This window comes from Diadema antillarum, unplaced genomic scaffold (genome assembly GCF_040938485.1).
Source record: "Diadema antillarum isolate AM-2024a unplaced genomic scaffold, OU_Dant_1.0 seq00000962_RagTag, whole genome shotgun sequence".
NCBI lineage: Eukaryota > Metazoa > Echinodermata > Echinoidea > Diadematoida > Diadematidae > Diadema > Diadema antillarum.
The window spans coordinates 384674-410929 of NW_027271809.1; the positions used below are offsets into that span (position 1 = coordinate 384674).

The 26256-nt window shown below is 40.2% G+C and overlaps 1 protein-coding gene across 1 annotated transcript; it reads right to left on the reverse strand.

Annotated features, from left to right (window-relative positions):
- Positions 1-419: 419 nt before the first annotated feature.
- Positions 420-25424, reverse strand: LOC139741912 (scavenger receptor cysteine-rich domain-containing protein DMBT1-like). The gene is made up of 10 exons (XM_071652483.1): positions 25232-25424; positions 24545-24805; positions 23494-23610; positions 22494-22734; positions 15836-15855; positions 11167-11490; positions 7948-8274; positions 2663-2989; positions 1281-1601; positions 420-871 (listed from the first exon to the last, which is right to left on the reverse strand). The coding sequence occupies exons 1-10, from the start codon at positions 25422-25424 to the stop codon at positions 420-422; spliced, it is 2583 nt and encodes an 860-aa protein (XP_071508584.1).
- Positions 25425-26256: the final 832 nt, after the last annotated feature.

Here is a 26256-nt window from a genome sequence, read left to right on the forward strand (position 1 = left end):
TAGAAATCTGCCTTTTCCCCCTTTTTCTTGTTTTTGCAACATTTACAATGGTTTAGTTTGCTCTTATTTATTCTGAACTCATTTAAAAAATGATCCTTTTTTAATATCCTATCCATTCCAATCAATGACTATTCATTCATTTGTGTATACAATAGTTACAGGACATTTCTCATAATAAAAGAAATTATTAAAAGGAAATTAACTTATATACTGTGATTTTAGTGCAATAAAAGGAGCTGTTGGATAATATGAAGAGGACAGCTGAAAAGCTATCAGGTTTCAGGTTTTGGTTAGAACACTTCCCATTCACAATGCGATTGCAAGACTATATTCTTCAATGGAATATCTGTTTTATGTTCTTGAATGTTGATGTCGTTGGTCATTCGCATTCGCCCCAAATTGAAATGTCTCAGGCATTATTATGGAGCATTGCCCTTAGGACTGGTCGGTGAACTGACAGTAACAATGGATGGAGCAGTAGCTGCATTGCTAGTGGGACCAGAACCACCAACTGGAGGGCCTGCCACTGGCTGCGACCCCGGTTGACCGTACAGGAACCTCTGAGGACCCTCCACGCCGTTGCTGCTCGGCGCGGACATGACTGCGGCATAACTGGGTGGCGGTGCCGAGTAGGGAGGTGCGTCTTGCCTCGGGTAGTTTCCAACGCCATCGCGGGCCGCTGCCGTGTCGGTTGCAGGGGTGGGATTCCCGCTGACGGAAAACACGGTTGGTGACGGACGTCGTCGCTTCTGGCTGGATGCCGAGCACACAGTTCCGATGATAGTGAGGATGATCGTGAAGCCAAAGACTGAACACACGACGATAACCCCAATCAGCCATCCAGCCATGCCTCCTTCTTCGTAAGGTGGATCTAAACATGTCAGTGGTAAAACAGAAAAACAAATTATCTTACTTGAACATATTAAAACTTATGAAGATCACAATCACAGTGCAAAAGTACAAATAATGATAAAGAAAGTGATACTCGAAAATGAAAACATTTGAACTAATACCGAGAAAGTCATTTGCGCTTTTAATTCTTTTTAATTACGCTTTCATTTGATATCCCTCATGAAAAAAAAAATGAATGAATGCATTTGTAATTGCTTTGAATTTGTGGAAAATTGCGCTTAGGGATGTAAGAAGACTCTACATTCAACTGCTAAGAAATGTGATAATAATTAATCATTTTGCAAACAACAAAAAGACATACAAAGGCTACCACGCACCTGTGCCATAAAAAGAACCCTGAACGATGCCTGCAAGCAAGAGGATCTTACCAATAGCGTACGAGCAATGGACTCCGATGTCCTCACTGTGGTCGCAGTTGTTTTCACCCCAAGGCCTGTGGTAACACGACGACAGTGACCACTCGTATCCGTTGCAAGACACATCGTCAAGGTGGATAGGCCCTCTCCCTTGTTCGAAGTACTGGACAGCAAAGACGACGCTAGAGAAACCAAGCTGGCGACAGACGACCTCTGCCTCCTGTCCACCCCAGCCGTCATCGCACACAGTGCCCCACTCACTGTTATGATAGATCTCCACTCGACCACGGTCCCGTGAACTTCCATCAACGAGACGGACATCGCCTTCGTAGGCTATGGTGATGATATTGTTCGTAGGGAAAATGCAAGTTGTGACCAGAAGTAAAATTTAAAGCTAATCTTACCACACAAAACAGGAGCGAAATATTACAGGCGCAATGTCACGGTAAAACTCCCTGGGGGTAGAAACAGGAATGGCAAAGATGATTATAAGAATGAATGACAAAGTTTAAATGGCATTGGCGCTGTAACTCTGACATTTCAACACCGCGCCATTTCTTCCTTTTTTCGGAATCGATGAGGGACGGGCTCAAGATACAGTAAAGCACCTATCTAATACTTAAAAAAACCATGAAGATGGCGCGGGAGAGTTAATATTCAAAAGATATGCATGCATTATCATTTGCTTGTTTATTCATTTATTTAGTATTGATAAAACGGTACCGAAATATTTTAGAAGGGATAATGTTGGAACCATACATGCATTCAAAATATCATTTGCTTGTTTATTCATTCATTTAGTATTGATAAAACAGTACCGAAATATTTTAGAAGGGATAATGTTGGAACCATACATGTATTATCACTTGTTTGTTTATTCATTCATTCAATATTGATAAACAGTACCAAAACACTTTATCTGAAATAAAGAATTACTTTTTAGTTTTATTGGCTCCCACAGGTAGGCCATGAATACAAAGTAAGACAGAGAAGTGTTAGGAAAATATATCATAAAAAAGTCCCTTGGTATTATAAAATAAGCACCAAAATGCGTGAATGAAAATAGCCAGTATCCCTCACACAAACACGTGTGTACTGTGTACACACTCATGCATGCACTAATTTTTCATTTGTTTTGATAGTTTGAATGCTTGAAGAAAGGAGACGGGTTCTCAAAAATCGACTTAGGAGACTCATGAAAATTTATCACTGGGCCAAGGTTTCTTTCCTGCTTGAATAATACCTCTTCTAGGCGATTCATAAGAAGATACCTTCTTACCTTCTTGTCCTTAACATGGTGCCGGGGTGAGTTTTAAAACGTTAACTTTTCACCCCTTCTTGTCCAATAACACACTTGTAAGACAGTTCTAACAAGTGGCCCTCACGCCACTCACCAGATTCGTATGTGTTGCAACGCACACCGACATCCTCGCTGTGCTGACAGTTATTCGAACCCCAGGGCTCACGGTGGGAACAGTACGACAGACGAGATTCAGTGCCCACACAGCTGACATCATCTAAATGGATAGGGCCTGTTCCGGCTTCGAATGTCTCGCTGGAGTGGGAAACACCTTCATAGCCGAGTTGTCTACAAACAACTTCTGCCTCATCCTGGCCCCATCCGTCGTCGCACACAGTACCCCATTCGTTGTTGTGGTAGATTTCAACTCGTCCGCGGCCAGGCGAACTGCTGCCAGCAAGACGAAGATCGCCTTCTTCCGCTGTTTGATGTTGGGATAAAATATGATAACCACTTGTAATTTCTGGGGCAATATTAAATATCCGTTTTTGAGCACGCGATTTTCACAACTGAGCATTCAATTTCGTAATAAACGTATGCTTACGAATAGGCAAGAGTGATTATGTCCATCTAGTCATTTAATGAGATTTTTAATTTTCATCTTATACAGTATTTTATCGGCATGATCAGTATTTATATTTGTTTGAACATCCAGATTGTTTTCTTATACTGAACACGTTATGTTGGCTTTTATATGAAATCCTCATTTCATAATATCATCTCATGGCTGTCTTTTTATCTAATTCAAGTTACATCTGATTTTCATTAAGAGCATCACAACTAATGTGTATACAACTCTTCATTTGACATCTTTGATCATCATACAATATTCCAAATCTCCATCTTACATGTTTTGTATATTTAATATGCGTCATCGTGTGTGATCCACACGAAGTCGACTTTAACATTCAATTTTAAACGCGGCGCCAGTAATGGACTTTTTTTTTCACTGGACAGATGGAAATTGTACAGGTTTACTTTAAATGCTCCTTTAATGAACCTGTTTGGTCATATCCGAATTTGAATTTTCGGAAAGAGCTGGCGACAGGTAAAGACGAAGATGAATGACCATTGCCGAAAAATGTATGCGCATTCAATGAAATAGAAAGCGCAAACGTGAAATCGGTTGCCAAAATAGTCAATTTGAAAGAAGAAAAACGATTTTCAATGACCGCATTTTAATGCTTGAGCAAATTGGACGGAAAAGAATGCTTCTAATATGAAATTCAATGACAAAACAATGAAATTGGCCATGATAATCTACAAAATACAATATCTAGTTTCAACAACTAGAGATTTGCCTATCTGCGCATATAATTTAGGACACTACGAGCAAAATACTCAAAGCCTGTTGCTTTAAATATATGGCTCCTCATCCACCAAGCCAACCTTTTCTCCGATTTTCTATGGTGTTGTAACTGCTTTTTACTTATCTTATCTCTGACGGAAAATACATGTCAAATGCGTCTCAGCTATAATTGAAGTAGGCAAGAGTACACCTCAGTCTAAATCTGCTTTTAAAGAATGCAATTATAGTCTGTTGGATGTTATTGCTCGCTTACCGTTGGAGATGGTGGTAGTGGAGGGTTGAACTGTTGTAGACTCGACTTCAGTATAGGAGCATGCTATACCCACTTCATATGAGCAGTGGTTGTAATTACCCCACACGACATTGCTGCAGTCCGAAAGCTCATCTTCGTTGCCGGAGCAGCCTACATTCCATAAGTAGAACGGTCCCAATCCAGTATAGCCGAATGTGTTCCCGTGAGATAAATCCACTTCCTGATACCTAAGTTGGCGACATGCGACCTTTGAATCGTCGAAGGTCCATTCATCGTAACATATATTACCCCAAGAGTTTCCGTTGTAGATTTCCAATACCCCTTTGGACGACTTCGTTCCTTCAACAATTCGGAGTTCCCCTTCTTCAGCTGGATCACGGTCACGACGGTTTATGTGAATGAACAACATAGAGAAAAATGTCTACGACATCATCTCAGAGTGGTATATAAAATAATATTGCAACTGAGGAAATGAGTTACTCCAAACTGAAATCCTAGCCACTACTTTCATGTGTTTACTCAAATTTGTATTGCGCCTTGACAGAGAACAAGGAATAAAGAGGGTCAAAGATTTGGGGGGGGGGGGTTCAGAGAGAGAAAAAAAAACCACACACATACATACACACAAACATACGAACACACTGTCAAACACATATTTTGTGTTAATCTCGGTCTCTCTCTCTCTCTCTCTCTCTCTCTCTCTGTCTTAGAGGCTTTCAGACATCGTTAAGTATATTTCGATTATTACCCCAATGTTCCAGATATGGCCTACTTTTACGTTTGAAATATGACAAAGTCAAGGGCCTATATGGGATCCTGACGGAAGAAAAGAGGATCATTACCTTTTTCATCACTTTACAGGTACGTATATGCTCATGACAGTTATGATTGCACTGATTGTAATTAGTTGTACCATGGAGCTACTCTGTTAGTAGCTCCATGGTTGTACTGATTGCATATAGGTCTACTGATTGTAACTGTTTGTGTTGTGTAACGCTCTACATCTCAAGTTTACATCACATAATATAACAAACTGCAAATTAGAAGCATCGAAGGCAATGTTGAAAAAATCATGGGGTCTAAAAGTCAAAATATATTTTGATGAATGGAAGTCTTGTGACAACATTGAAGCTATTCCATCAGACACACACAAAGACATTTTATCATGAGACCAGTTCCTTGTCGCGTAGAACGTTTATTAAGACAAAAGTTAGCCCGACCAGACGCCGCGCCGTTTGTGTCGGGGAAGGTAAAGTGTATATACCCCGTATAGTGTACGGAACAAAAGAATCAAATTGATATTCATCAGACGAGAGAATTGAAGATGACTTCAAAGACTTTGACTCCTATGAAGGAGCTTTCAAATGAACATTAAAACAAATTACTGACATAGCAACCCCACTCCCCCCCCCCCCCCCCCCCGCAAAAAGAAGGCACATATTGTATTACTGTCGGCGAAGTGAGTGGTGGCGCAAAAGAAATCGTCCGCCACGAAGTGTCGCCGGAGGCATTATGTTTTCGGGTTGTCCGTCCTTTCGTCCTTCCGTCCATCCGTCCGTCCGTAATCAATTTTGTGGACAGCATAACTAAATAACTGTTTAAGGCATCCTAATGAAATTTGGCAGGTGTATGTATGAGGAGGTGAAGTTTTGCCTTTCAACTTTTGGGTGCAGATGCGCAAGGTCAAAGGTCAAAGTCAGATGTTCAAAATGTCACTATTTCCCCCATATCTATGCAATGCCTGAAGGTATTTTAATGAAACCTAGTATATAGATGTAATTCCCCAATAAAGATTCTCTAGTGAGAGTTTCGGGTCATCGGGTCAAAGTTCAAAGGTCAAGTGAAAGTGTTAAATTTTCACTTTTCTCTCCATATCAAGGAATGGTTTAAGGTATCTTCATGGAACATAGTACGATTGCATGTACAGACAGGCAGTGCTTATCTAGGAAACTTTGGGGTCACGAGGTCAACAATCAGGGGTTCAAAGTCAACTCACTTGAAATGGAAATTTCACTTTTTCCATAATATTGAAGCAATGCCTGCAGGACTTTTCTGAAAACTTAGTGAATACATGTATTAGTCAATAGAAATTCTCTTGGAAATTTTTTGGCCAAAAAGGTCAAAGGTCAAAAGGTCACAAGACAAATGAAAGTGCTAAATTTCGCTTCATCCTCTATTTCTTGGAAATGGCTCAAGGTATCATCAAGAAACTAATATTTATGCATGTTCTGCATGACAGTGATTCTCTTGGGAATTCTAAGGTCTTAGGGTCAAAGATCAGCGGTCAAAGGCCAAGTGAAGATGCTTACAATTTACTATTTAATACTGAAGTTACACTTTTTCTTGGAGAAGAAAGAAAGAAAAATAAAAACATAAACACAAACACAAATATATATGGTCATGTCATCCGAGGATGTCACAATATGATGGGTCCACATAAAAGCAATGACGCTCGCGAAACTGTAGGTTCCCGATTTCATAGGCATGAAATTATACGAAGAATGGACCGACTAAAATTATACCAGTGCACAAATCAATATAAAGAATGACCTAATGAACCACATGAATATCGCTCAAACCAGACTGTACAGATCTCGCCGCTTTTGATAAAGAATTCTATAGGTATAACATAACGGTATCATTAAATAACTTGGTGCTGCGGACAAAGACAAAAGACTGGGAGTATAAAAAAAAAAATGCTAAAAGCCTGGTAGAGTGTATCCACTATGTGATAGCTGTTTTAATTTGCGTTCGAAGGTGAATAGGGATAAGGAAGAAGTAATATCTTGAGGGAGGTCATTCCAGTATCAGGGTCCAGTAAACATAATTGTTTCCTTTGCAAAAATAGTGCGAGTATGGGGAAGGTGAGAGGCGTCGCTATTACGAGTGGAATAATAGTGACTAAAACGATTTCTTTTGAACATATGGATAAAAAGAGATGGTAATCAATTAGTTGTAATTGTACATGAAAATTCCGAGATTATAATAAAATAGGTCTGGAATTTTCAGAATTCTGTTTGGATGACAAAAAAAAGCAGTTGGTATGAGCAAAATATCCGTCATAGTTTATGATTCTTATTGCACGCTTTTGAATACGAAGAAGGGAATCTAATAATGAATGAATTTCATTATTCATTATTCATTCCACGGCAAAATTCCACAATTAAAGTGTGGTGATATTAACGAAGAATTATATGCTCTGCAAAATATAAACAGGGAAAATGTTTAAGCTTATTTAAAATTCTGATATTTCTGGACAAAATTTTACTTAAAAAATTAAAATGAGCTTCCCAGTATAATTCTCAGTCAATCCAAAGCACCAAAAAAATTGTATTAACCTGCATTAAGCATATAACATTTATTTTGATCTCATGTGGGACAACGTTCAAAGAATTACTGAATACCATAAAATGAGTTTTTTTTTTCTATGTTCAGGGATAATTTTTTCACATAAATCCAGGATTGCACAGACCTGATCTCAGTATTTATCGTGTTCATTAGGGTCTCGATGTAAACAAAACAAACTTGTGCCATTGGTAAAACAAATGAATGATAAAATTTGCGATGATTTTTGAAGACCGTTGATGATATAGAATTATGATAAATAAAAGTGGGCCCAAGTCATATTCAAGTCGACCCTATATAGATTTGAAACACACAAAAACGCCGTATACAAAGGACAATGGAACATTCGGGCGTCGATGATATTGTTCACAGCACAAATTGTTTTCACACTTTTCACTTAAGATCTAAACGTCCGTAATTTAAGTTGCTGAAAAGAAAAGGGAGAAGAGTGATAATCATCCATTTGGCTTACCGTCATGCCTGCATATCACCCCTGCATCCTCGCCATGGCCGCAGTCGTGATTTCCCCAGCCATTACTGCTGCACTCACTTAGCTCCTCTTCATACCCATAGCAGTTTACATCATCGAGAAAGATCGTCTGGTCGTTTCGACCTCTGCCGAAGTATGCAACAGTCTCTGAACTGAGGGCGCTCTCGTAGCCGAGCTGTCTGCACACGACATTTGCGTCAGTCATGTCCCACGAGTCATCGCAAACAGTACCCCATTCCGAATCGTGGAAGATCTCCACACGCCCTTCGTGACCACCGGACCCATCAACAAGGCGGACTGCTCCATCCTCTGAAATATGACAATTCCACTGACAATAATAGTAACAACAACATCAACCACACACACACACACACACACACACACACACACACGCACAATACCCTGAGAAAAATGAATAAATAAAACAAAAGCGAGAATTGAACATTGGTACACTGAAATCTCCTCAGGTTCGTATAAAAAGTATATTCTCGATATGTCTGTTTCAGAATACAGTCAAACTCTCCTTACCCACTTAGCTGACACTCGTTAACGGGGCATTAACTACTCCCCCCCCCCCCCCCCCTCACATTGTACAGGCATGCTAACCTTGAAACATTGAACTGCTCATTACTTGAATATGAGACCGTTCTGAAGCAAATATTTTTCGCGCAACAATTGATATAACATGTAGCCTAGTCTTAAATGAATCCCACAAAGATTGGAACAATCACCCCCAGCATTCATATTGATTCCCACTGATCAGTTACTAGCCATCCCCTTTAAACAAATTAAACTGACAATAATGGTGACATAGGAGGTTCACTTATTTATTTCAGAAATGAAGCAGCGTAATTCCATTACAGTGGCGGATCTACAGGGGGTTTGGGGGGTTTAGACCCCCTTGGGCTGCCAGGTAAGAAACAAAAACAGAAAGAACACAAAAACAAACAAAAAATAATTAATCAGTTATTTTAAGACCAAAATAAGCATAATGGCACTTTTCTTGTCTAAAAGTTGTAAATTTCATTTAACTGATAATGCAAAATTTCGCCTCTAAAGGGGCGAAAAGTATAATACACTTACAATATACATTATGATAATTATCTATACACTAATATTTATTAATGAGTAAATTTAGTGTATATCAAGAGGGTAGCCTCGTGTCCTCGAGTGTGCCCCGTAGAACATAACTTTAGTAAACCCTACATCTTCTCCTTTTCTCTTATGCTTTCTAGTAATATAAGAATAATTTTTATTGGTCAAACAATTCGATTACGTTTTATCTGTTAATGAATATATTTCAGACGAACGGCAAAGTGAGAATGGCTCGCTCGCTCTGTCCGTACGTATAGTAAAATGATTAGTTTTTTCAAATTATGATCATAGTCCTTCAGAGTGATTTTTTTAATATGTTCAATTTCCTATTTTGATTTAAATGCTCTATAGATGCGACTTTTATACTCTTTTTGAAAAAAAAAAATACCTACCGTGGGAAGAGGTATTCCCCTCCTACACCCTCGCCGATGATCTCACACCGCCACATGAAATAATGTACCCCCGTATATTTTAATCATAGTCTTTCGCAATGATTCTTTCCACTGTTTGATTCCCTAGAAATTTGTTTCAATTCAATTCTATTCAAGGGTTTTATTTTCACTTCCTTCAACAGAATGTACAAAGGTATTCTTAAGATCTTAAGGTTTCTTAAGATGCTCTCTAAAGGCGACTTTTGTACTCCGTTTTTACAAAAAGTAACTACCGTGGGAGGGGGTACGTGGGAGGGGGATACCCCCTCCCACACCTCCCCCTCCCCCGCTCGGTCGCTTCGCTCCCGAGGATCTCCCACCGTTATATGAGTGTGCCCTCCAAGAGATTTTGCCCCCCCCCCCCCCAAAAAAAAAAAAAAAAAGTGTTCTGGCGTGCACCCCCCCCCCCCAATTATTTGGGGAAACAAGAGAGAAGAAAAAACACGTAATTATGCTTAAAATCGCATGTTGGCAACCATAAATATGAAAAATCTCCCTACTGTGGGAGGGGGATATACCCCCTCCCACAACCTCGCCCCATCGCTCGCTTCGCTCCCTCGCAATACCCAGCTCAGCTCCTGATACCTCCTCCTTGGAAAAAAAAAAAAGCTGGATCCGCCCCTGCATTACAATACCGCTTGCTTGCAAGTTCATCTGTGTATAATCTATGCCGCACGCATTCTAATTTTGTTCTGCTTCCTTGAGTTCCAACTCATGCATCCGTATGGTGAGGCTCCCTTGCATTTTCTTATTAATTTTGAAAATATTCTTATTCTTCATCACAATCATTATAAATTCTGAAACTCTGTACTTTGTCCAAATAATTCATAGTTGTTCAAATGTAAAAGCCTGAAAATCACCTTGAGGGGTCCTTTAACCACTACACCTTCTTGTAGCTAGAGAGCCTGTCGACTACGATTTATCTGTAATGGTTATAAACCCCTTTTCGTACCTCACACAACGTACCCTGGACTTTGGTCGAAATAAAAGAGGTAATAATGCTCATATACCTCTTCGTACATATCATTACCCTATTTGTCAGGATTCACGTTGAAATGATTAAATCCTCTACACACACCTCCGCTAGTGTTAATATTGAAATTTTCTAATGACTCCACAATAAATACTCTACTCGGTAATTTGCTTTGGATATTGTTGCAAAATGTAACCTCAATTCGTCCCTAACTATGGAGATTCCAATAGGCCTACTCTTTTCGTTCTCAACGTAAAGATGTACACTTGTGTTTATTGTGTATATATCTTTTATTTATTCTGTATATACATATATATACATATATATATATATATATATATATATATATATATATATATACAGTGTTACCATTATACAGTTACCATATACATACATATATATATCACAATAGTAATAGTAACACTGTTTACCCTAATGTCAGTAATACCGGTTTGATTGCTTTTATTCCTTTCTTTGTCATTCATAATTAAAGAACACTTCCCCCATTCCCCAAGACAGTCCGAGAAAAAATTACAATAATACTTCTTACCTTAGTTGCAACAATGATGGCACTTCTAGCACTATATTTGTATAATTTCAATGAATTGGTGAAGCTTAATTTGAACATACAGGTACCCTAAAACCTGCCTTGAATATACAATCGTTTACCGGTAGTCGTTTTTTTTTTTCAGTGAAAATTACCAGCGTAAGAACAGATCACCCCTGCGTCCTCGCTATGTCTGCAATCGTGGTTCCCCCATCCGAAGAAGTAACAGTCAGCCAACATTCTCTCAGACCCACTGCACGCCACGCCGTCCATGAGAATGGGTTGGCTGTCACCCCCACGGCCGAAGTAGGCATTTGTCTTTGCAGCTATGGCGTCCCCGTAGCCGAGCTGTCTACAAACCACGAGTGCATCGTCCAAGTCCCAGTTGTCATCGCACACAGTACCCCATTGGGAGCCGCGAAGGATCTCGACTCGTCCTTCGAAGATGTTGGTTCCGCCGACCAGACGGACTGTATTTTCTGTGTATGTAACAAACAGTTCACACCATCTAAATGAATGTTATATACCGGGTTCCAGATTAGCGGTGGTACAGTGACCCCGAGCCACTACAAACTGGTGTCGGGCCACCAGATTAATTTATTGGTGTCGTATCAGGTTACCAAGATTCGGATGGATTCGAAGGGATTGTTGCTTTGCTTTTACTTTGCAGTTCACTATATATACTAGTATCTCTTTTTTTTTTTTTTGGGGGGGGGGGCTTAGCTATTTTATCTAGAGGCTCGAATGAGCCATACTACAGGCAAAATATCTGTGTCGAGTCCTTTTATGTATGTGAAAATTTTTCTTTCCTAAAGATGCTAAGTTCATTTTTTCATTGAATTGGACTTTTTGACAGGAATGTCCTCATTTTTAGTAGTACCATACAGTAAACTCTTTAAAAAAAAATCCTTATGAGAAAATGAAAAAAATCCACAATCGAAATTCAGTTTTGTTCCGAGAGGTGCATATCTTTCTATATTTTGTCTCCCAAAAATGTTAACTCTAGTACGATCCAACACTCTTAAAACATCCGAGTGAGAACTGACCCGGAACTGGGTCCGTTGGGGTCATACACCGTTCCGGGTCAGAAATGACAAGGAATGGGGTCACATATGACCCATTCAGAGAAATGAATTGGGTCAGGGTGACCCCATTCGGGGTCTTCATAACCAAAGTCCGAGTCATTTTTGACCCGGAACGGTGTATGACCCCAGCGGACCCAGTTCCGGGTCAGTTCTGACTCGGATGTTTTCAGAGTGAATGAGAAGCCCATGTGTATGCTTAGCCGCACTTTGAGCCTATAGGGTAAAGCCTGGTATTTCCATGCCTGTGCAGCTTTCCACAAGATGAAAAAATTACTTGATAATTGGCTGTGCGTGCACATTCTTTGAAGAGCTGGAGGAAACAGGAGGAGAATATGCAGATATAATAAATCATCCTGAAAAGTTATAAGACCATGTCATAGAAATTAGCCACTAAAATCAACATCTACGTACGTGTTGCACAGGCGTCACAGTGTTATTTTTTGTTCAAAAAGGCGCGGAAGCCACAAAACTCTGAGAAAATATTAATTCTTAGAAATCGGTAAAAGTATGTACATTTATCCCAGGCGTGTTTTCCTTATCCCATTTGGGGGTACTGTTAATGGGTATGCAGTCAGTGCGTCAAGGCAGTTTGAGTCGCGTAAAACTCTCTTTACCAGAAAAATGTTGATATAAGATTCAATTAACCGAACGAAATTCGTGGGTTGTTTTCTTCAATCTATGACCCTACTTCCATCTGATCTCATCACACAAAACACAACAATAATCACGTTCATGGGCTTGTTGCATTTTCGACACGACACTGGTTTTCATGCGTTTGCCTTATCCGTGTGACAGGCAGCGGCAACTGCCACCCGAAAATTAGTGGTGGCCGGTCGGTCATCGGTCGTTCACTGGTCGGCGTCCGAACGAAAGTGGCTAAAAACTCGCCGAGCGGTCGCCGAGCAGGCTGAATTTGGGCTTGTGACCGTAGCCTAACACGTTTTAATAGATTAATAGTCGAACAAAGGAAAAGACCCTATTTATAGATAACGAGCATATCGAGGTGGTTTAACCTGCGAACAAAGAAGAAGACCGTGTTACGGCACATTTTGGTAACTGCACATTTTGGTAAATTTACCAAAATGTGCAGGACATTGACGGCATATTTTAGTAACTTTCTGCTCCTCCACAATCATCACAAAAACAAATTGTAAGTGCAGTTGGTTTTTGTCCCCATCAAATGAGTTCGGAACCTTTCCGGGCAAGCTACGCGGGCTTGCTGCGAGTAAGGTTTTGCCAGCACGTAGGAAAATTATCTCGCCCGTAGTTGCCTGGAGCTGAGCACGCAAGTCCGATTTACCTGCAGCCAAGTTTTGAGCAGCACCTCGCAGACAACTCCCACGCATGTATTCCGCAGTTCCCGTATGAGGTCAGCGCGGCCAAGATAGTGACATTCTGTCATTTCTGTTGGACTTAGGCCATTCCTTCAGATGAATTTCTGAGTTGTCAGCCCCCACGCGCCTGGCACGCAGGTCACACAGAATACCGGCAAGAAGAACATAAGTAGCGCGCATCCAGCAAGTAAGACACATGCACAACTCACTCAAATCCTTGCCCGCCCTCAGAAATTGTCCCGTATGCTGGAAAATCCTCACACGCAACAAGCCGGGTAGATTGCCCGGAAAGGTGTGTAAAGGCCGCGTCACACCGTTCCGGGCAAGCTACGCGGGCTTGTGGCGAGGAGGTAGTTTCCAGCACGTAGAAGATTTTCAGCGGGCGAACAAGAATGTTTGCAATTTTCATTCATGCCTTGTCATATATCTGGGGAAGTTTTGGGGCTTGACTTGCGGGGAAACAAATTTACTCCCCGGAGCTCTCCGCAGTTAGTCCGCACCTGACAGTATCTAGCGCGTATCTCGCCTGTAGTTGCCCGGAGGTGCTCACGCAAGTCCGATTTAACCGCAGCCAAGTTTTGAGCATGACCAAAACTTTTTCCGAGTGAGTCGCGGGAATGCCCGAAGAGGTCCAAGCAGAACGCCAGTAGGAGGCCCGTAGCGGCAGCACTTCCCAGGCAACTCCCACGCAGGTACTTCGCAGTCCCGTATGCAGCCAAGATAATGAAATTCTGTGGGATTTCAGCCATTCCATCAGAGGAATTCCTTCACTGAGTTGTCACTCCCACGCGACTGGTACAAAGGTCACACAGTATACTCGCAAGTATAATTTAAGTAGAACGCGTCCAGCAAGTAGGACACATGCGTTGACTCGCTCAAATCCTTTTCCGCCCTCAGGAATGCCCGGTGTGCCAGAAAATCCCTACACGTAACAAGCCCGAAAGCTTGCCTGGAAAGGTGTGACAGGGCCTAAACACGGTTGCGGGGTAAAAAAAAAATAATAATAAATAAATTTAATATATATATATATATATATATATATATATATGCGTGCGCACCTCCGGGCGACTACGGTTGAGATACGTGCTAGGTACTGTCATGTGAGGATCATCTACGGGGACCTCCGGGTAGTCAAAATTGTTCTTTGCAAGTCGCACGCAAGGCTTGCCCGGAAAGGTGTGACACGGCGTTTAGGCCTTAACATGGTTACGGGTAAAAAGGATTTGCGTGCGCACCTCCAGGCGACAACGGGTGAGATACGTGATAGGTACTGTTACGTGCAGGTCATCTGCGGGGACCTCCGGGTAGCAAAAAATTGTTCTTCGCAAGTCGCACGCAAGTCTTGTCCGGAAAGACAGTCCATGTCACACCTTTCCGGGCAAGCTACGCGGGCTTCTTGCGAGTATAGGGATTTTTCAGCATGCAGGAAAAGTTTTCTGCGGGCGGACAAGAATGTTTACGAGTTTCGCACGTGTGTCTTATTTTATAGACGGGTGCTACTTACCTTCTACTTGCGTGTATTCCGTTTGACCTTTCCGTTTGAACTTTGAAACCGATCCGTTTTCTGTTAGGAACGACTTACAGGTACCGGAAAGTACCGGCGTTAAAGTTGTCTGCAAGGTGCTGCCGGTAAGGGTCTCCTACTGGTGTTCTGCGTGTACCCCCGCAACTCACTCGGAACATATTTTGAACATGCTCAAGGCACCGTCACACCGTATCTGGGGAAGTTTGACTTGCGGGGAAGCAAATTTGCTACCCGGAGCTCTCCGCAGTTGATCTGCACCTGACAGTACCTAGCGCGTATCTCGCCTGTATTTGCCCGAATGTGCGCACGCAAGTCCGATTTATCCGCAGCTAAGTTTACAGCATGACCAAATCTTTTTCGTGAGTCGTTGGAATTGCCCGCAGAGGTACACGCAGAACGCCAGTAGGAGGCCCTTAGCGCCAGCACCTCGCAGGCAACTCCCACGCAATTCTGTGGTACTTCTGCCATTCCTTCAGAGGAATTCCTTCACTGAGTTTTCAGCCCCACGCACCTGGCACGCAGGTCATACAGCATACCCGCATAAAAAGCAATCGCAATAGCTTACTCGAGCCTTCAGCGAGCTAAATACTCAGTGTTTTGCTTGTACTTTATTGCAGGACCATATCACCTTAGCTCCTTGACCGTATTATAAATCTCAAGCCCATCCATGGGTTTTTAGTTCAGTTACCAAAATGTACAGATTGTCCAAAATGTGCGGGCAAATCCACTTTTAACTGCACATTTTGGTAACAGTTGATCCCGTCAGGTATCGGTGCGCTATCGGCACATTTTGGTAATTTACCAAAATGTGCCGATTTACCAAAATGTGCCGTAACAGACCGTGCAAAATTCAGTATAGTCTTTCCCCCACTGTACTCACCTAACTGGGCGGCTGCATTTCTTAAGACGATGAAAAATACACAAACTCTCATCATATGTACGGTAACAGCTGGGCAGTTTGCCATGACAGTACACGGTTCCGTTGAATGCCTGGAGAACGAATTTTTGTTTTTATGACTTCGGTCGTCACCGTACCTTATAGAGATCAAGAATAGTCTCAGGCTTACAGGCAACTGAAACGGCCTATACTGTCGTTGTGGTCTCCTTTGAATATTTGACGTTCAAAAATTGCAAGCAAAGGTGGTGTGTATTAATAAAACAAACTTTGGACCAGAGCACCATACGTCAGTAGCACTGGTCAGTCACTACCATAAGCATATCACCTGTTAATATTAAACTGCGATATATCACCATATCTATGTAACGCTTTGTGCATCAACATATTTACTTGCGTGTACTTTAGGGTGTGTATGTGTGCGTGTGTGTTTTATACACAAGAATACAAATGTCAATATAACTTTCATATGGCTTTGCTCTAATTTGCAGGGAACTTTAGACATGTTAGATAAGATAGATTGCTGTATATACCTCAACAAACGGTGACTGTCGGTGAAGTAAAATCTATTTGGGTTCAGTTGATACACACTTCACACTTTCTGATTCCATAGCTTCTGAACAGAAAACGTCTACGATGTTTGCTTTCATGACTGTGATGACAACGTAGACATGTTCACACCACTTTGCCACAGGATAAGAGGAACAGAAACGTCAAGGAAAGACAACCACAGTAACGTAGCCAAACCATGGGGCTATGATGTAGCGTATTGTTCAAACATAGTTGTAGACTTCCTCCCTGTTTATTTGCCGCCTCCTCCTTCCCTCCTCTTATGCTCTCTCTGTAGTTTTCAGAACTTTTTTTTCAAATTCTTGCTGAAGAGAAACGGATCATTTACAAAACTTCTTTTCAAGCAACCACAGAGCAATGAGTAAGTTTTACTGATACCATTATTATGTTGAATTAAGTTGAATTGCTATTTTCCACTTTCACTTATGAACATGAAGAAAATAAATAAAATGAAAGTTTGGAACATCTGGTAATGATTTACTCATGAACCTTTTTTAAACAAAATAATAAGAGGTACAAATTCCTACTTTTAAAATAAGCAAATACTATAGGATAGATGCAATTGCAGTGTATATGACGTTGAATAGATTTCAAAATTCGGGGGAACGAAAGAGAAATTAAGATGCGTATTCATTTTAGCAGATTTCACTGATTTCAGAGGGAAAAAAAACTACTGAAAATCTAATAAGCTAAAATGAAATGTATGCCCTTCGAAAGGTAAACATGAACTTAAACAGTAAAACATTGTATGAAAAATTACCATGATTTCAGTGGTCTGCCGATATTGAATTCCATGTTTATTTCACCTGCTATCGCTATCGCTGATGTTCCGCCTATCAAGTAATGAGCAATAAAATAAAGACACAAATCGCTGTATGTTAGTGTGACACAATGTTGCAAAATTTAAGACAAATACAGACAGAAAGTTGTTGGAAATGGATGGGACTGCTAGGGACTTCTAAAGGGTAAAACGTGTTTGTGTATACGTGGGTGTTTTGTGTGCAAACTCTTTATACTCGCATGAAACGTTTTGCTAAAGTATTTTCACACGTACTTTTCAATCATTAAATTACTCAAAGAGGAATGCACATATAGGGCCTACGCATTGTTCATATTCAGAGATCGAAAAAGAAGAAACTAGCGAAGAAGGTTTTCACAATGAAGCCTAACAAACGAACTTTAACATATATACTTTCATTTTCTCCTTCATCTGTAATCACAGCACAAGGCATCTTGCGTTTCATCACTGTGTATTACCCATTTTTTTTTTTGTATAGTAATAGGATCACAATGTAGTAAATCACATATTGCATATATCAAGTAAGAATTAATCTCACATTCGCATCTCGGAATCTACACCCTATGAAGCAATGCTTCTATGTAGATTCCTTATATTTCACATGTTAAAGGGTGTGTACAGTTCTGGTCGAGGTGAGGATTTAGCTTTTAACATTTTGCGAGATATTCAGAAACCACTCTATGAGATGTCACAGAGCAAGCAATTCTAAGGGGTATCAAAAGTTTATTTGATGAAAATCAGTTTTGAAGTGGCCGAGATATCCAAAAACAAGGTGAAACAAAGAGATCCTAATAAAGTTGGGGCATGTAGTCTTTTATTATTATCACTTTTTTGGATATTTCAGCCATTTGAAAACCAATTTTCATCATATAAACGTTGAATCCTTCTTAAAATTATATGCTCTTTCATATTTCATAAGAGGTTTCTCATTATCTCACTTAGGAATGTTAAAACCATGAACCCCCACCTCAACCAGTACTGTAAATTGCCTTATAAGCTGTACTTGACAATTCATCCATGCTTTTGTATTGTTATTTTTGGTTATAGTTTATGTATTTTTGTTGAAATGTGGAATATGGAACAATAAAAACCAACAAACATAATATAGTAAAAACGAACATAAACAAATTGAAAGATATGAAAATTGATTGCCCCAGGGAGGTGCACCTCCCTGATTGCCCCGAGGCAAGATTAGTAACAACAGCAAAGTACATAACTCGCATTTGTAAAGCGGGGAAATAAGGGTCGACTGTATTGAAATACGGTTACTGTCACCAAATAAACCTAGTGCAGAGGGGAGAGGGAAGGAGAAAGAAATACGCGTGTGTATCACGCCATGCAGGTGACGAATGGCCTCTCCTCACTCAGAGTGATAGTATTTTCTGATAAGAGACAAACAGCTTGTTAATTTGTGCCGTTATAGTTACCGGAATCAATGTCACGTTAACGTCACGGAAATGATGACAAAGAAAAATGTGTTTCCAATAGCAATAAACGAGAAAGAAATACATGTATTCTAAGTGGAAGTATTCATTAATGTGTCAACAAGCTAACGTAACAAGCTAAAAGCCAACGTATGAAAGTATGTATGCCGTTCAACCGACATGCAAATGTTCATCGATGAACTAACAGTTATTCATTGCAAGATATGCAATTCATTGGCTCACTACGACTTGAGAATAACTTGGCATTTGGATATGGCTTCAACTTAAATACAGTGATAAGGGCTTATCATTTCAAGAGTATTGCAGAACTGACAATGACGGCATAGAACACAAACCGTGGCGTCATACACGATAACTCGTGACCTTGACAGTGTAGGTCTGATACATTATAGACATTCTACCACAAACGAAACAACGACACAATCTACAACCACCATCAGCGAACTCGCCATTGCAATGAATGCAAGGTAACATGCCAATGACAATCTCCCAACATTTTTGGCAGGTTGCAGACTTTTCGGTTAACATTGGTAAACATTTTTTAAATTAAGATTATTAGAAAAGCGTCGGAGGGTTATTGGGTGTTAGCTTGGAGAATTTGTACTCAAGGGCAAAGATGTCTTTGTTTTCATTAGTTCATTTTGTGATTGTTTTAAGAAGAGTTTTGCCCATTAGCATAGCCAGCTTATTTTGATTAGAAATTACTCAATGGCAACAGCAACAAGCTAAAGATCTACTTCTCCCTCCCACGTTTTGGTGTAAAACCATTCCTTGCTTATCATTTTATTTTGGGTTTTTTTTTTCTCCCTCTCTCCTGAAATCTCTTTCTTGTTCGCTCTTTTTCATATTTCACTCTCTCAAACAAAATCCTTTTCTATTTTCTGCTATTCAAATTTGTGAAAGATTCGTTTTATTTCAGGGCACAATATTTCCATTCAGTTCCGTTGGTTCAGTTTACGGCAGCAGGAGGCCTATGAAAAGGTCGTCATTGGTCGTAGAAACAATGTTCAATGCCGTTTTCAAAAATGCAAATTTCCATTTTTTACTTATTAATTTTTCCCCTGTCCTGCTTGTTTGTTATTTTATCAGCATTCATAGAGATCATTCTCATTCACGTCTATTTTTCCTAAACTATACATGTCGATTTCAACAATTTCCTGTTATCATGATGGTCATCACATCATTATTGCAATTTTTTAAAGTCTCAATTAGATAAACGGATAACGTATGAATTTGAACGAGTTTGAATAATGTTTGCACGGAATTTCAATTTGAATCCTTCTATCTGCAATTTCGATTGACAAGATTGTGAAATTGCAAGACTGAAACACACACACACACACACATACACACACATACACATATATATCTATCTCTCTCTATATATATATATATATATATGTATATATGTATATAGATATAACATACTGAAAAGAGTACAATTTATATATATATATATATATATATATATATATATATATATATATATAAGTCTTTTGTTGTCAACGTATATATATCAATATACCAGCTTGGCTAGTTTATAATTACATATAGCTGCTGCAATAATTTTCTCCAAGTATGTTAAGATTCATCTCATATAGACTATAGATACGCCCTCAAATATTGACCTTCGCATTAAAATTTAACGGGTAGCTGTGTGACTTGAAAATGACAACATTCAATGGGACAAGGTTGTAGTTGCTAAAGTATGATTACTATTAAATACGCTGATCAAGAATACGACAATAGGAAATCGCACCACACCTAATCTACATTGCCTTCAAAAAGCAACTAATCACTGTTTTGTCATATTGAACCAATGTATGGTTTGATTCCACTTTCTCCGTATCTTGTTTCTTCAGTGTGACTTTGTTTATCAAAGTCATCGTGAACATGGAGTGTTCGGAAACATTTGATATAATATTTGATATTTTTAGAGCAGAAAATCGTTCGTGTACATAAAAAGTTTATCTATTGAGAATTAACACTGAATTCCATCCGCTTTCATTCATTTCAAATTTCTATTTCCACTGCCAGCAATTGATACAGTACAACGTATGCAATTACCAGAGTAGTAATAGACTTTCTTTAATTGATATCACAACAGACAATAAAACATTTATAAGGCCTACACTTCTCAGAATAATCATAATTTACAAACGACACAGAAAAAAGTCGTAAAAAAACGGGAAAATACCACAGGAAAGGCAGAAAGGTATATACACTGCAGGTAAGAAATATTTTATCGCATGTAGACAACTGCCAACAATTTACAGATATGTTAGTGAATTTTATCTACAGTATATGTTAGGGTGTGTGTGGTTTTTTTGTGTGTGTGTATCTTAGATGCACAATACACATGATGTTCAATTGTTGTTACTGCTTGCCGTTTTACAAAAAAACAACAACTTGTAATAAGATACAACGTTTACTTGACTCAACAGCGTATTTCATTCTGCTTTTAGACACAGAAGTATAGGGTAGATATCAACTACTACAATATGTATACATGTACCAGAATCGTATCGACTGGTCGTTCGTGCTCATGTATTATGTAAGGATGTCAATGTATTCCATTCACGCTTGCTAACATATTGTGATCTTGTTAAGTCAGCGGAAAAGTGTTCCATGTAATGGCCATGTAAACAATAAATCTCAGTCTGAGCTTCAATATATTTCTCAGTAATTGCACATTTACACTGACAAGGTGGAAGGTTTCTATATGCTTATGTGTATCAAAACATCGAACATTGAAATCAGCACCGGTGGACCCTTTTTTCTTTTTCTTTTCTTTTTTTTTTGTCAGCAACAGCCTATCTGATAGTTTATCGTCATTCCTGTAATATCCCACATGTTGATTTCTCATGTTTTCTACGACTGAAAAGGGAAGAGTAGATTTCTTAGTGATATTGTACGTAAAGATTAACAAACCAAATACATATACATCTATATATGAATATCTATGTGTATGTATCACTTTTACATTATATCATATTATATTGTATCATATTATATCATATTATATTATATTATATAACATTACATTATACTGTATTATATCATATTATATTACATTATATTATACTGTATCATATCATATTATATTACATTCTATTATAGGTAAAACAGTGATGGATGTTAATGCCACGCAAAAATGGTATTGCTATTAACGAAAACGCTTGTTTATTGATAAAGATCCACAATGTTTGCTATGAACAGGTCTCCAAACGACCTCTTCAGCAATCCGAAACGTAACTTCTCTGCGCCTATTGTGGCTTCATCCTCTCCGCCTATTCGCTCGCTACAACTCCTACTGGTTTCCACTATATCTTTCCCCCTCCTCCCCCTCTTTCTATCTATCTGTCCTCATCTATCTATCTACCTATCTATTAATCAATCTCTTTTACTGTCTCTCTCTCTCTCTTTCTTTCCTTTTTTTTTTCTCTTTCTATTTTCTCGTTTACTTCACCTCATCCATGGTACCTTCGATATACCATAAGCCGATGGTTCCGATGATATAAATGTTATATCAAAACTTCACTAAACGGTAAAACGTGTCAAAACAAAATGTCAAATTTTCCAGCTTTTGGTGTTTGTTTTGATTTTTCACTCCTTGACAAACTATACCTCATAAACAATTAACCACACGAGTTTCGGTACGTATATGTTACAAAGTAAACAAGAAGCTCCGTTAACCGAGTGTATCGCCTTTAGTCCATAGTTTCATGTTTCATCAGTTTTGTCTGTAGCAGGGCAATCGACACGTCATTATGGGTAAATGTTCCTCATGAAACACATCTGCCAGTGATTTGCCATCAGAGAAGTTTACTGAATCGGCACCGCCCCCTTCGAGTTTGCGTCAACAACGGTAGGGACGGTGGTGGCAGATGCCTGTGGCGCCATCATGGTATTCTGCTGTACTGCCGATGGATAGGGGGCATACTGCGTCATGTGAGGAACCTGAACCCCACTGCTGCCTGCAGCGTAGACGACGGCGGTGTAGCTTGGTGGTGGCGCCATGTTGGTAGCAGTGGGCTGAGTCGGGTAGCCCCCTGCACCCTGCTGGGTGGCTGACGTGGAAAGTGGTAGTGGTGGTGTTCACATTTCCGCTAATGGCGGCAAACAGTTTTGGCGGCCTGTCCTCCTCACTTTTCCTCTTCTTCGAAGAGCAGACAGCTGATATTAGGATCAGGATGAAACTAAAGGCAACGAGCGAGCTCATCACGATTGATAGCTATCAACCATCCCTGCATACCTTCTGGAAATAGAAAATACAATATTTCTCATAATAAAAAGGCAAATTGAAAGAGCAAAAACCCTGAATTGAGCAGCAAAAAAAAAAAAACAAAAACAAAAACAAAAAACACCTCATAAGTATGACAGTTGTTGGTCTTCCAGTGCTTCAATGATTCTGCTCCTTGATATTCTTTCCCGAATGTAAACACTGTCAGTCATGACTATACACTCTGCCATGGATATCATGGTGTCTTATCGCACAGGTCACGTGCAAGAACAAAGACCAGTAGATGTAGTCTCTCATTTTGTGTGTGTGACAAAACGGTATGAAATGTATTTCGTACATTACCAAAGGAGTTTCTGCTCATTTTTACTTAAGTTTGAAACCGTCTTCATCTAATAATCTGTTACGTGTGAAAAGGCAAAAGGTGTATTTTTTTAGAATAATTGTTATAGGTTGTTCTTGAACTGTTGTCAACCTCATTGTTAAAACCACTTCTTTGCTGTTACCTAATTTTTACATATATGTTTGCCCTGTATTATATTATGTACAGTCCGATCGGAGAATGACTAAGAAGACCAAGTTTCCGTACCTTCATAACCGCACTCCACTCCAACGTCCTGACTATGATCGCACGTGTTGATATTCCACTCGGAGTCCCACACGCATGATGACAGCTGCGACTCGTACCCAGAGCAAACCGACGTCGCTTAAGTGGATGGGTCCGAAAACCGGGCGAAGTTGTCACCTTATAAGAGCTGACGTAGTCATACCCAAGCTGCCGGCAGACGACTTGCGCATCGCTGTAGCTCCAAGACTCGTCGCAAAACTGTGCCCCATTGGTATCTGTGGTAGATTTCGACTCGACCCGATTCCCACGTTGCGCCGTCAACCAGACGCACGTCTCCTTCGCTAGCTGACCAGACGTAATACAAAGCAACGGCAAACCGACGTTTACGCGATTGGCAATATACCGGTAACGTCTACTGTAATGGGTGTAGTAGTTAATGAATCCGTAGTTGCTTATCTTTACTGTAATACTTTTGTTTTCTAACCCATGCATGCATGTACGCGAGTTTCTACAATTCCATTTCAAAAGAACAGTAACATGCAGAATATCATATAACATTTTTTTTTTTTCAATGCTAAACTGAATTATCTGTATTCAAAACCAAAATTACGTTACCGTTCTGCCTAAGTATGGTTGTCATCTAGCATGCGAGCAGAAAAATGTAAAAACGATTGTAAATGAAGCTGATGAAGCAGTTGTAGTGTGTAAGTATTTTTTCATATCCCTTACTTCCTAAATCCCTCTAGGTCTGCCCTTTGTCAACTCTTTGACTATTAAAGAAATAAGCTGATTATACGCGGTAAACCATAAGCACAGAGTTAATGCTGATACTATTCTATGCATTATTTGTTTTTTTGTAGAAGGGGATGGGGATTCGCTGGGGAAAAATATGACAAAACTGACGTAGGTTTAAGAAGTGGGGCTATTTTTATGACGTGTTATCACGCCGACAGTGATTGGTTAGCAAAACTCTAGAAAACGTACCGAATAAGTCGGGAGCTGGAACAACGTATTCCTCGCACGCGACATCGACATCCTGGTAGTGTGTGCAATCGTAAAACGTTTGCCCCACCCAGTGCTAGGGCAGTCTGTGAGCTCCTCCTCGGACCCCCAGCAAGCCTAGGTAGGACCAGGTGGATTGGTCCATCTCCATCTTGGCTGTTGGCGTAGCTATCGGAGACGCCCTGGTAGCTAAGCTGGCGGCAAGTGACTTCCTCCTCTGTGCTATCCCATCCATAGTTGCAGATGGTGCCCCACTGAGAGCCATGGTAGATTTCGACTCTTCCCTTGTTAGCCTTCGATCCGTCTGCCAGACGAATCTCCCCTTCAGAGGCTGTACATCACAGATATGTCGATATTTTCAGTGCCATTTTCACATCTTATTTTCAGAGATTTTATAATTCCGCCACTGACATAACTGAGCTAACTTTGGCTTAGCAACATTTCGAAAAATATGTTAAAAATTTTATTTACCCGAGGAAAATAACGTCCACTAAAATATTGGCCCTGATAGCGCGATATGGCATTTGGATAAACGTTACGGCCAAAAGAAGTGACAGTGCTACCCAGTATTTGATGTGTACATGTATTGTTATTCTTGTGCTGACTTTTCTTGATCTTGAATAACGAATATAAATAAACATAGACATGTGTACAATGATATTTTCGTCTCTAAGCGAGGCGTCAAAGTCGCTCAGATCTCAGTATTAATGTTGTGTGGGAAAAAAATGGGTTATAACCAAGCCTTTGAACGTTTTACTTTCTATTACCTTCATGAGTGCATATGACTCCTGCGTCTTCGGTGTGGCTGCAGTCGTTTGGTCCCCCCACGAGTTGCTATCGCAGTCGGTCAGTCTGTCCTCGTCTCCCGTACACTGAACGTTTATCGAGAAGAATGGGCGTAGCCCCGGACGCTTGTCCGAAGTAAGCACTTGACTCAGCGCTGACGGCATCTTGGTATCCTATCTGTCTGCAAACAACCTGGGCGTCATCAATATCCCAATAGTCGTCGCACACGACCCCCCCACACGCCCTCATGGAAGATCTCGACCCGCCCCTGGTGGTTGCCCTTGCCGTTTACCAAACGCACTCGCCCCTCCTCTGGGGTAATTCGGATAAAGCGGGTGAATGAGAGGAGAGAGGGGGGAGGATGAGAGAGATGGGGGCGGAGAAATAAGAAAGTACAGCAGCCAGATAAATAGTAATCGGTCGAACCCAAGACATACAAAGTTGATAATAAAAAACCCGAACACAAACACACACCAGTCACGCACACACACACACACACACACACTCACGTGTACGGGAAAAATTTCACATACGGAATTTTGCACCAAATTCTTTGTCAATCGTTTAAAATCCATTCTTTTAGTAAATCGTTGCTGGTTTTTCCAAGAGAACCCTTTCCGTTATACAGTGTCTTAATACCGGAAATGGACGGTATCATAATAACAATCCTGCAATGCGCTCCAAGAAAGATTATTCATTCAAATTCATGAAATTCTTCAGGCGAGATGTTTTTCATTGCAACTGATTGACAAATTGCCCTACATCGACGTAAAATAAGCATTGAATTGATCAGTGTTTTGGTAGCAGCCATGATAAAAAATCATGGGAGTACATTCTCGAATAGGATTCGAACCTACGACCTCCTTAATCATCGGACAGGGCGTCATCTCCACTAGATCACCGAGCTTTAGCCCGAGAGCATGTCTTGGTTCTAATCCTTATAGCATGCAGCGGGTACTGCGTAATTATTCAAATTCATGAAATTCTTCCGTCGAG

Excerpts from the sequence above, each read along its gene's own strand:
- LOC139741912 (XM_071652483.1), bottom strand. The coding sequence starts at position 25,424 with ATGCCGTCAGCGCTGAGTCAAGTGCTTACTTCGGACAAGCGTCCGGGG. Across the intron at positions 24,806-25,231 it reads ACTCATGAAGGTAATAGAAA|CCTCTGAAGGGGAGATTCGT; the intron begins GTAAAACGTTCA and ends TGTGATGTACAG. Across the intron at positions 2,990-7,947 it reads GGTGATATGCAGGCATGACG|CGGAAGAAGGCGATCTTCGT; the intron begins GTAAGCCAAATG and ends AACATCAAACAG.